The sequence below is a fragment of the Pseudopipra pipra genome, chromosome Z, assembly GCF_036250125.1.
Source record: "Pseudopipra pipra isolate bDixPip1 chromosome Z, bDixPip1.hap1, whole genome shotgun sequence".
Taxonomy (NCBI): Eukaryota; Metazoa; Chordata; class Aves; order Passeriformes; family Pipridae; genus Pseudopipra; species Pseudopipra pipra.
In genome coordinates, this window is record NC_087581.1 from 9766143 (window position 1) to 9777529 (window position 11387).

At 60.5% G+C, this 11387-nt stretch overlaps 1 protein-coding gene across 1 annotated transcript; it reads right to left on the minus strand.

Moving 5' to 3' along the window:
- Positions 1-1444: 1444 nt before the first annotated feature.
- TMEM8B (transmembrane protein 8B) lies at positions 1445-11260 on the minus strand. The gene is made up of 13 exons (XM_064642861.1): positions 11146-11260; positions 7872-8061; positions 6392-6599; positions 6105-6238; positions 5713-5972; positions 5125-5480; positions 4716-4812; positions 4394-4517; positions 2913-3055; positions 2570-2748; positions 2336-2482; positions 2145-2261; positions 1445-1929 (listed from the first exon to the last, which is right to left on the minus strand). The coding sequence occupies exons 1-13, from the start codon at positions 11237-11239 to the stop codon at positions 1594-1596; spliced, it is 2385 nt and encodes a 794-aa protein (XP_064498931.1). The 5' UTR covers positions 11240-11260; the 3' UTR covers positions 1445-1593.
- Positions 11261-11387: the final 127 nt, after the last annotated feature.

The window sequence follows — 11387 nt, forward strand, 5'->3', positions numbered from 1 at the left end:
GAGATAGGGCTGGAGAGTGAGCTCTTTGGTGAAGGAGAGTGGCAGATGCAGGTCCCTTGATCCTTGCACAGTGACTGGGGCTCCTGCCCAGGCTGCCCAGGACACCTCCACACCAGGCTGGCTCCCCACAGCTATATGCCCCAACAAACCCCAGAGACAGAGGCAGAACCACTACCCTCGCCAGCTCATCCCCTCTTCTGCTCTGCCCAACACAACCCCACCATTCTTCCCAGTCACCCCCACAGCCCCCCAAGCCCACCCCGCTCTGGCCAGCTGGGGCCCAGCTCCCAAGCAGCAGTTTTAATTAGATTGCAATCCTATTACATAGCTGCCTTCCCGCCTGCAGTTGCTAATCCTGTTAAGCATCCAGTAAATCTCCCTGTGCCTGTCCCCGGGGGTACAGGGAGGGGGGCTGCTGACGGGTGGGCTCTGCTGAGCCAGGATGTGACTGCTAGGATGCAGAGCTTTGCCTTGGGATTCACCCCTGAAGACCCCTGCAGGGTTGAGGAGAGCTCAGGAGGTTGAGGCAGACCCCAGAGTGGTGAGAAGGGTAAGTGGGGTTTCCCCTCTCTTCCTCAGTCCACCCTGAGCCCTCTGAGAAGCAGAGTGGAAAAACCCTGTCCTTGAGGCACATATACAACCTGTGTGTCTGTCACCACACCACGGTCACCATGGCTGCAATGGGTGCCGAGCCCACAGGTCTGACCATGGGGTAGGACAAGGAGCAGAGGCTGAGACAGTGTTGTCCCAACCAGGTTAGGGGGTGCAGCCCACGCAGTGCAGTGCCTCCTCCCACTAGTGCTCATTGCCCTGCAGCAGACAGGGCTGGTGACAACAAAGGGGACACAGGGTCACTTGTCCACTGCTTCTGGGCAGGTGTAGCCATGTGTGTGGCACTGAGGCAGGCCGCCTCATGCAGTGTGGTATCACCAGCAGGCTGTGGGCTCCTGGGGATGTGGCCCTTGCAGGTAGAGCACCCTCTGACCTGTGCATTGCCACAGCAGGCAGTACCAGCATCATTCCCAAGTGGCAGCTGCCCCAGGGCTGTGGTCTCCCCACAGTCCTGCTGGCTTGCAGGGGACTCTGGCTGCCCTGGCACAGCACAGCTATCCATAGGTGAGGCATCACGGCCATGCTGTGAGAGCACAGTGACCCAACAAAGGCATCCCAGCTCTGCAGCCTGTCCTATCAGGAGTCAAAAGACTGCAGCCCTCTGGCCAGTCACCTTGCTCTGTGAGCTATGTCAGCCCCAGAGCAGCTACTGCAGAGCAGCAGCTCTTGCTACAGAGCACTAAGCAAGAGCCAGAGACAGTTGCCATTCTCCTTTTCTACACCCAGTCACATCCCCTCAGCACCTCCATGGCTGGCAAAGAGAGGAGTGTGGCCCAGCTCAGCCTTAACTCCCCCCAGTTCTGCCCCAGACTGAGCCACAACAACCCCTGGAAACAAGTTCAATCAGGCTGTAATTGGAAGAACAGGGTGGCACAGGTGGCTGTGTGCCCGCCCAGAGGAGTCCTGGCACTCCCGGGGGTGGGTGGCCAGCAATGAGAGCGGGTGCTGTCCATGCTGGAGGAGTCTGAGCTGCCGTCAGCATCAGCTGGTACAAATGCTGTTGATGGAGGCCACGGCGGGGTCGACGAGCCCCAGCTCCTCCTGCTCATTGACACAGAGCTGGTACCCACATCCCTTGCGCCGGGGCAGTGGCCCCAGGCGCCGGCTGGTCTTGGCACGGGGTGGCAGCAGGAAGCCGACGCTGCCGGCGATGAGCAGGTGCCAGATGCTGTGGATGTAGAAGTAGTTCTCCTCTGTCTCCACAAAGGCGTAGAGCAGCACGGCGGCTGCTGCAATCAGCGCTCCCGGGCACAGGTAAAACACCCAGCGCTTCCAGGTCGGCGGGTAGCAGTGGCGGCGCCGGATGGTGCGAGCCGTCTGTGGTGGGGAAAGGACAGGCTGGGAGAGGGAGCCGCAGGAGGGACAGGCACAGCCCCTGTGCCACGGTGCCACATCCCCCAGGAGCCAGGGAGAGGAGTTCATGGGGAAGGGTGATGGCAGCAGAGGGGAGATGCTGGCAGGGCAGCAGGGCTAGATGGCTGGGCAGGATGCTGAGTGAAGCTAGGGTGGGCATATAAGGGACAACATCTTACCCAGGCGACGGCCATTATCCCCAAAGCAAAAAGGCTGGGCCCCAGAAGGTTCCAGAGCCCGTGGCGATCCATTTGCAGAGCCATGGCAAGCAGCATGGCTCCCAGCAGGTACAGCACCTGTGGGGCAGTGGGGCACCTGTCAAGACAAATCCTTTTCATCATGCCCTGCATGCTCCCCTCCCCACACTTGCCTGCTTGACCACAGGCTGGAGCCGGGCCATGGCAATGACGGTGACCCAGACGGACATGAGAGAGCCCAGGAAGTCACAGAACTGCAGCACATCGTAGTCCATGATGCAAAACACCACAATGCCTGGCTGGTCGCAGGCATGGTAGAACTGGGGTAGCAGGGAAAGAGCATGAGAGCTGCCCTGCACAGCCCTAGCCCCTCACTTGTCCCTCAGCTGCCCCCACCCAACACTCACAGTGGAGAAGAACATGGTGAAGATGTAGACAGCAGCTTCCATGAGGTAGTGGCTGCGGACAGCAATGGCCACGGGAGGCACAAACATGACATTGCTGAGGCACAACAGCAGTGTGGAGAGGAGCTGGAAGCCATAGGAGAAAGCCTCAGCGTTGTCTGTGCAGCCCCAACCGTTCCAGCCTGTGACCAGGGAGAGCCACTGTCACCCCTGCAGCACTCACAGGGGCTGGGGAGGGAGCAGGGAACCCCCTTTCCAGCACCCTGCAGAGACTAATGGGATGCACAACCCGTAGGGAGAAGGGGAGGGTGCTGGGGGGATCCTTGGGTGCAGTGGCAGCTCTCACCAGCCTTGCACTCGCAGGCAGCGTACAGGTAGTTGTTGGTGCGCAGCAGCTTGCACTGGCCGTAGATGCCGCAGTCGTTGATGCAGGGAGAGAGGTAGGCACGCAGGTACACCTCGGCTGTCACATTGGTGCAGGGCTCAAACCTTTGGTGCAGGAGAAGGGGGGTCAACCCTTGCCTTGCCTTGAGCAGCTCCTGCCTCTACTAGAGGCACCCATTGCACCCAGACTCGGCAGGTGATGGGAGATCCGGGGACTGGAAGAGTGCAGAAATCAGCTGCTTTGGTGTTAAATATGGCAGCTGAAAGCTGGTCCACGAGAATCTCGCGTGCAGCAATTGCCTGTGCCAGCCTATGTGAGCAGGAAGAATGTGGCCACAACTAGGCCCCCTTGGCCTTTAGCAACACACTCAGCTGACTCTAATTTCATTTGGATTTTGCTGTGCAAACACAGTGCCCTGCAATGCCTGCATGTGACCCTGTCGGGAAGAACTGACTGTAACTGGTAACTCAGCATGAACTAGAAATGCAGTGGAGGATTCAGGGAAGGCACAGCATCCCCACTGCCCCGCGTCGCCCACGCACAGGGCTCTGGGCACAGCCAGCACCTCCTTAGCTCTGGCACACCAGGAGCACAGACAGCCCCACATGATGATAGCACGCACCAACTGCTGCCTGTGCACATGCAGGCAGCCCAACATGCACAAACACGCACACAGTGCTGGTTACATGTGTGTCTGCTGTCCATGTATGTGCTCACACAGTCAAATCTGCACACACATGCACACAGAACACACACAGCCTTGACTGATTGAACAAACCCAAACATGAGCACAGAGCTGCCTGCATGCGTGCACTCAAACATACGTGCAGTGCTGTACACATGTGTGCACTAAATGTGAACACAGCACCACCCGCACTCACGCACCCTCACACGTACAGACAAACACACACACATACACACACACACCCACACACACCCCCACACACACCAGCTTCTCTTCTTCTCACGGCTCCGGGCAGACACAGAGTCCAGAAGCAGAGCTGCAGGCACACGACAAGTCCCTGGAGATGCTGAGCAGAGCCCTAGCCTGACCAGAGCCGCCCCCTCACACGCACAGCCCTGTCCTCGCAGCGACAACCCGGTTCCCTCCCGGGCGCGGGTACAGATGGGCTCTGCCGCGGAGACGGGCAGGCACTGACAGATGCCCGGCGTTCGCGAGCTGACAGGCACTTCCTAACCGCGAGACAGAGGGAAGAGCCGCAGGGACCCACAGATGGTCAGGCAGACGCGAGATAGAGCCATCCGTGCCCACGCAGCACTCACACAGTGACACGCAGCCCGCAAAGCCACGTGCACACACATGAGTGAGACACACAGCGCGGGGGACAGGCACACCCATGGACCCACAGGACACACAGACACAGGCTATGGTGGGGACAGCCCTCTGGGGGCACAGGGAAGGGACATGCCAGGGCTCTTACCCATGCTCCGTGGCACAGAGTGAGCGCAGGCTCAGGTACCAGCTGCCCGTCTGTGGGTAGGGGATCCGCAGGCGGCTGAGGCTGGCGGTGGCATTGACAGAGAGCAGGAAGCCTGCCAGGGATTCTGTGGGCCAGGAGAGCTCTGGGTGAGCAGGGCTGGATGCAGTCTTCTGCCCTGGGCAGAGCTGGGACAGGGACAAATACCCTGTGCCAGGCTCCAGAGCCACATGCTGCCACTTGCCCCCACCCAGCCTCTCGCCAGACACAAGGAGAGTGCAACCCCCACAGCCATGGCAGGATGGACATGCACAGCCCAGCCTACCTGTCTCACAGGTGACTGAGGCATTGTCACCAGACGTCAGTGGGACTTCATGGTTCAGGCACCCAAACACTGTCACATTCTCACCACACAGGGAGCTCTGGCAGAGGAGATGGCCTTAAATCAGTGCCAGGGATGTCTCCTGCTCTGACAGCACCCGGATCATGGCACATCAACTAGCAGTGCCCTAACCCACTGTCCTTCACTCAAGAACATCCCAAACCCATGCCATCATCCTGCCCTTGGAGCACCCTAATATCATCACCCAAGAGCTCCCCAGCCATGGCCCATGACCCAAAAGCAGCCCAAATCCTGCTCCTTGCCCTGCTGCAATGTTGACATCACTCATCTCCCAGGCCACCCCCCACGCTGGGCTGCCCTACCCCATCCAGGGCACATGTGGCCACCTCACCACGTTGAGCCGCAGCTCCAGGTTGAGCACCCCTCCACTGTCCAGCACTGGCAGGAGGTTGATGACGAAGACAGCGGGGCGGTCGGGCGGCACTGACACGTTGGGCCCAAAGAAGATGTAGAAGTGGACGGAGAAGGTGTCCAGCTCGTTGCGCAGCGTGGGTCGGACAGGCCAGCACCGCTCTCCGGCAGGAGGGGCAACAGGGATGGGGACTGGGTGCTTTGTGCTGTTGGGGCTGGCGGGTGGAGGGCTGTCCCCCAGCCCCAGCCCGCCCGCAGAGCCAAAGGAGTGGGGCATGTTCATGGAAGCGCTGGAGGGCAGGAAGGGTGGCCGGGCCAGGCTGGGTCGGGAACAGTCTGGAGGGGCAGAGCCATCAGCCTGGGCACCACACAGCTCCTGCCCCCTCTTAGCTCCCACCTCCCATTCTTGCCCACCATTCACCTCCATCTGCAACCCAGCCCCAACTCCTCTCAGTGTCCCCATCCCAGCAGAGGAGGGCCAAATTCTGTGGGCATCCTTTGCCCCTCCACCAGGTACCAAAGCAAGTCAAGACCATGTCCCCACTCACACCTCCACGTGCCCACTCACCTGTGAGCTGCACGGTGACCTGGAAAGAGACGGTGCCTGGCACGCCAGGGTGTTTTTCCACCAGCACATAGTACCAGTGCTGCCAGAAGGGCAGGTCCTGTGCCAGCTGGCAGGGAGTGTGTTCCCGGCAGTCCAGCGCCGTGGAGTTGTGCAGGGGAGGAGCCTTGGCCCGAACACGCAGCCAGAGAGGGCAGCCCTCGGCCCCCCGGCACCGCAGCACCTCCACCAGCACTCGGGATGTGTAGCTGGGCACAAACACCCTGCAGGACAGCAGTGTCAGGCTGTGCCCACCACTATGGACCAAGAGGGTTGGGGAGGCAAACCAGAGGGATGGGAGACTCAGCTCCCCACCCTGAAGATATTCCCACCTTAGGAGACCCTCTCGCACTCACTTGTAGAGGCAGGAGCGGTTGTGGGGGGCCATGCTCTGCTCAGTGACATGACCAGGGTACAGCACAGCGATGTTCACCAGGCGCTGCACGATGAGCTGTGGCTGGAAGAGATACTGGCACTCCTCGTAGAGCCCCTACACCAGCAGGACAGTTAGTACAAGACAAAAGGCACAGGGCATTGTCCCACTTGGGTCACCTGTGCTGGGCACTGCCAGCCCAGAGCAGTCAGGCCCCAGAGGAGCCCTACAGCGAGCCCTGCCACCCCCCAGTCCCTCCAGGCCCTTCACCTTGACAGAGATCTTGCCCTCATCTTTGGGCAGGTGGGCAGCCAGGAACCAGTCCCCGGGCAGCGGGCTGGTGACATTGAACACCCCCGTGGTGCGGTTGGGCAGGGTCCAGGTGAGGGTCAGTGCGAAGGAGCCAGGGACAGCTGTGTCCCTGGGGAAGTGTGTGTGCAGCGGGTTAATGACAGAGGGAGCCCCTGAGCGGAAATACCTGCGGGAGAGACAGCAGTCAGCAGGGTGCAGGCTAAGCATCGTGGCAGGGCCAGCATGTCCTATACGTGGGTGTCTTTCCTCTCTGCTATTAGGAAACTTAAAGACATTATGGAAGCCATCTGTAAGCTGGGACCTCGCCGGAGACTGTGAGCTTCCCTGAGTGGGTGTTCAGGCAAAACAGTTCATGTATGAGATGCACAAAAGAGTGGAGCCTGAAATGGTCCTGGGAAGATGATTCATGGGGAGTGAGCGTGCATGTTGTCTGGGTTTTGGCTGGGGTAGGGTTCCTTTTCTCTCTCTAGCTGGTACAGTGCTGTGTTTTGGATTTAGTATGAGAATAATGTTGGTAACACACTGGCATTTTGGTTGCTGCTCAGCAGGGCTCACCCTAGGTCAAGGACTTTTCAGTGTCCAGTGCTCTGCCAGTCAGCAGGTGTACAAGAAACAGGGAACACGGCCAGCAGACCTGACCCAAACTGGCCAAAGGGATATTCCATACCACAGAACATCATGCCTGGTGTGTATAAACTGGGGAGAGTTGGCACAGAGCCACAGTCACTGCTGGGGGACAGGTTGGGCATCAGTCAGCGTATGGTCAGCAATTGTCTTGTGAATCACTTGTCTTTATTGGGTTTATGTCTCTCTCTCCTTTTTGTTGCTATTATTATTATTATTATTATTATTATTATTATTATTATTATTATTATTATTATTATTATTATTGCTGTTGTTGTTTCATCATTAGTGTTACTGGCATTTTTTTATTATTATTAAACTGTTTTTATCTCAACCATGAGGGGTTTTTTTGGTTGGGTTTTTTTTGTTTGGTTTGGTTTGTTTTGTTTTTTCACAATTCTCCTCTCCAGTGGGGGAACTGAGGACTGAGAGAGCACCTTCGTGGTACTCAGTTGGCAGTGTGTAAACCACAACACATGTGTATGTGTATGCATATATATAAGTGCATGTAGCTGTGCACACATATATACCTGCATGTGTATGTGCATGAAGGCCAGGCTGGATGGAGCTCTGAGCACCCTGGTCTAGGGGAAGGTGTCCCTGCCTATGGCAGCAGGCTGGAACAAGATGATCTTTACTGTCTCTTCCAACCCAAAACCATTCTATGATCCTATGATTCTTTGACTCTGTCTGTACATGGGCTTGTGCAAGTCAGAAGCAGGCAAGAGCAGGCAGGCTCTGGGGCAAGTCCAGGCAGGTGCAGCAGGGGCAGGCAGAGGCAGGCAGGAAACAGACACAGCAGGCTCTTACTCACACGGTGATGCTACGATCTGGGCATTGATCCCCAAAGGTGCCACCTTGCTCCTTGAAGGTGATGAGGTTCCAGACAGCGATGACTGTGTCCTCAGGGATGTGGAAGTGGAAGAGCTCGATGCTGGCAAAGGAGCGGAAGGGGCTGAGCTTGCGTGGTGTGCGGGTGAAGTAGTCTGTCACAAAGAGCCCATCTGCAAAGGAGATCCAAGGGATCCAAGTAGGGTGAAGGGTTGGGGAAGCAGTTGTGCAGCACCCCTCCCAGGTAAGGCACACCCATTCAGGCTCTCAATATGTCCGAAATCCAGCAGCCTGAAAGCAGGAGGGCCTGGGACTATGCCACTTTGGTGAGTCCCCAGGGATGGTGTCAGCTGTGCCCGGCTGTGTCTCCCAGCCCTGGCACAGTCTGCATCATTCCTGGTTCAGCACTGCCTAGAGCCCAGTTTACTGAGCTGTGGGCATTGATCCTCTGGAGCCTGAGGAGCCCTTGGTCCCTGCTGCTCATGCTCCGCTCCCTGCATTTTACCTGTAATAAAGGAATATTCTTCATGTCCTAACAGGTCATCTCCCACAAAAACACAGATTCCACCTTCTCTACCTGCTGGGGTGGCTCAGCACAGAGCCCATCATAAAGTGCAGAGTCCCATATTAGACCTGTGAGAAGGAGCGAGCAGAGCACCTCCTGCACAGCCTCCCAGTTTGTGTGGGAGGAATGGTGCACATATGTGTGCACATATGCACACGTGGGTGGTGTCTGCATGCACAGCGAAGTGGAGGTGTGCACACCCACATCCACGGGTGTGCATGGCTGTGCACAGCCTCATGTCTGACAGACACTTCCTGTAAGCCCACGGCACACACTGGGGCCACCTCCACCTGTCCAACTGCCTGGCTGTTTGATTTCCAGAGATTTCCAGGAGCCCCAGCAACTACTTCTTTGGCACAGTAGAGACAGGGGAGAGCAGGTCTGTAGACAGAAGCTGTAATTTCACCCTACCATTACCCCACTATCCCCACTGCCGGCCTGGAGACCCATCTATTATTCCCCAGAGATGCAGCAAGAATGTGATGCACCTCCTCACAAGATGCTGGAAAGGGAGAGATCAGCAGAGGATGGGCTGGGAGCAGGGCTATGCCCAGGAGGACTCATCCAGTGGGAGTGGAAGAGCTGAGACGAGGGTCTGCTTTGTACCTCGTGTTCCTGGCCGGGAGTGTGCGCATGTGCTCGTGTGCACGTGTGTTTGTGCTGTGTGTGTGCAGCCCCAGCCGGCTGTACACTGACATGCATCTGCTCCCTTGCCTGGAACAAAGGCAGCTCCCCCTCCCCTTCACTCCCAGCCGACACAAGCCAGGCATGGAACACCTGTCTCCTCAGTGCAAGAGCACCTGATCCCAACTTCCCCACCAGGAACCACCAAGTCACTCCACAGCCCCACGTGGGGACAGTGACCTGCCAGGGGACCCCAGAGAAGGTGTTGAACACAACTCCAGGAGGGGGAATGGGGGGAAGCACTCGGAGCTGTCCAGTCTCAGCGCGGTCCCCCCATGCTCACTCGGCCAGGACAAGCTGGGGGGAGCTGGCTGCAGGCAGAGGGTCAGTCTGAAGTGCTGTGGCTGTGCGGCCAGAGCACGGGAGGGTTGCTGTGGGATGGAGAGGGATTTCTATCCATGGAAGCGGAGTGAGGTGAAGGAAAAAAGCAAAAGGCCCTCCGCATCAGGCCAGCGGCCGGATCCGCGGGACCCCCTCCCGGGAACCCCCTCCCTGGGACCGCAGCCCCAGGTCGCGTCTGGCGGTCAGCACCGGGGACAGCTCCGCGGCCGGCGGTCAGCACCGCGCACAGCTCCCGTAGCCGCCCCGCCGCTGCCCCCGGTACCGGCAGCCCCCGGCCAGCTGCACCCCCTCCCCAGGGAATGCACCCTAACCCAGACTCTTCCGCACCTGCTTACCGAGCCAGCTCCCCGTGCCCCATAACCTGCTCCTCGCCTCACATACTCCCGCCGATATCCCTCCCCGCACATCCCGACGCTCGACTGGGTGCACTCGCCCATCACTATAGGCCGTCCATCCCCGCTGCCCCCTGAACGCACACAGCCCTCTACCCTACATCTGCAGCCCCCTGGGCCCGCTCACTGCTCACGCACACGCCTCCCTCCCAGGGTGTTCCACCGCCTGGGCACTGCACGCGTTCTCCTGGCATGCACACCTCTGTGCCCCACTGCACATCTGACTCTGTGCCCCACTGCACGGGTGCCCCGTGCCCCACGGAGTATGCTTACCGCCGTGCTGTCCCACGGCACGCACACCCACACACCCCATTCCATAGGCAGCCCGAACCCTTTGCACAAGCATCTCCATACCCCGTTATGCAAACAGCCCCCCTCCCGCACACACATCTCCACGCCCATCACACCCACCTCGCGCCCCACGGCACGTGCACCCCCTGCCCCATGGCATACACCCCCCGCACCCGGCTGGGTGCACCTCTGTCCCCTGTTGCAGACATGCCCCAAACCCCGCTGCGTGCTCGCCCCACTCACTGTGTCCCACTGAACGCGCACGCCACATCCCGGGATGCCATCCGCCCATGGCTGCACCCTTGTGCTCCATTCCCACCCGCCCCCCGCCCCACTGCACGCACGCCCCACATCCCATTGCTCGTGTAGCTCACATCCATCCCAAGCTCATGTCCCTTGCCCCGCCGCACGGAACCCCGCGCCCCGCACTTTCAGCCCTCCCGCCCCCCGCATCTCACCCGCCCCCCCGCCCCACAGCGTGCACACCCCACATCCCGTGGTTCGTGTACCGCGCACGCACCCCAAGCTCATCCCCCCGCCCCACGGCACCGCACACACCTCCGCGCTCCGTTCCCGTCCGCCCCCCGCCCCACTGCGCGCACACCCCACACACGTCCCGCCGCTCGCGCACCTCCCGCCCCCCGCGCACACACCCCCCTGTCCCACGGCGCCCTGTCCTCTGCTCCTCGCGCCCCAAGCCCGCACCCCCGCTGTCCCCGCACACACCCCCGCGCTTCGTTCCCGCCCGCCCCACCGCGCGGGCGCCCCGCGTCCCGTTGCTCGCGTACCCCATACCCACCCCAACCTCACCCCCTGTGTCCCCGAGCCCACCGCACACACGCACCCGCCGCCGCCGCACCCGCACCCCCCTCGACGTGCGCCTCCCGCGCCCCGTGTCCCGCGCTCGCCCCGCCGCCCCACCACCCGTTCCCCCCCCCGCCCCGGCCAAACCCCCGCCCCCCGGGAATGCCCGCGGCGCTCACCGGCGGCGGGCGGCGGCAGGAGCAGGAGCGGCAGGAGCAGGAGCAGCAGCAGCGGGGGTCGCTGCCCGCCGCCCCCGCCGCCCCGCGGGGCCATCGCCGCCGCCGCCGCCGCCGCGGCTGCCGAGGGGCGCGCGCGCCACCGGCCGCCCCGCCGCGCACCGGAGGCCGTGACGTCACCCGCCCCGCCCCCGCGGGGCCGCCCCCGCGCCGCCACTGGCCTCCGGGGACGTCAATCACCGCCA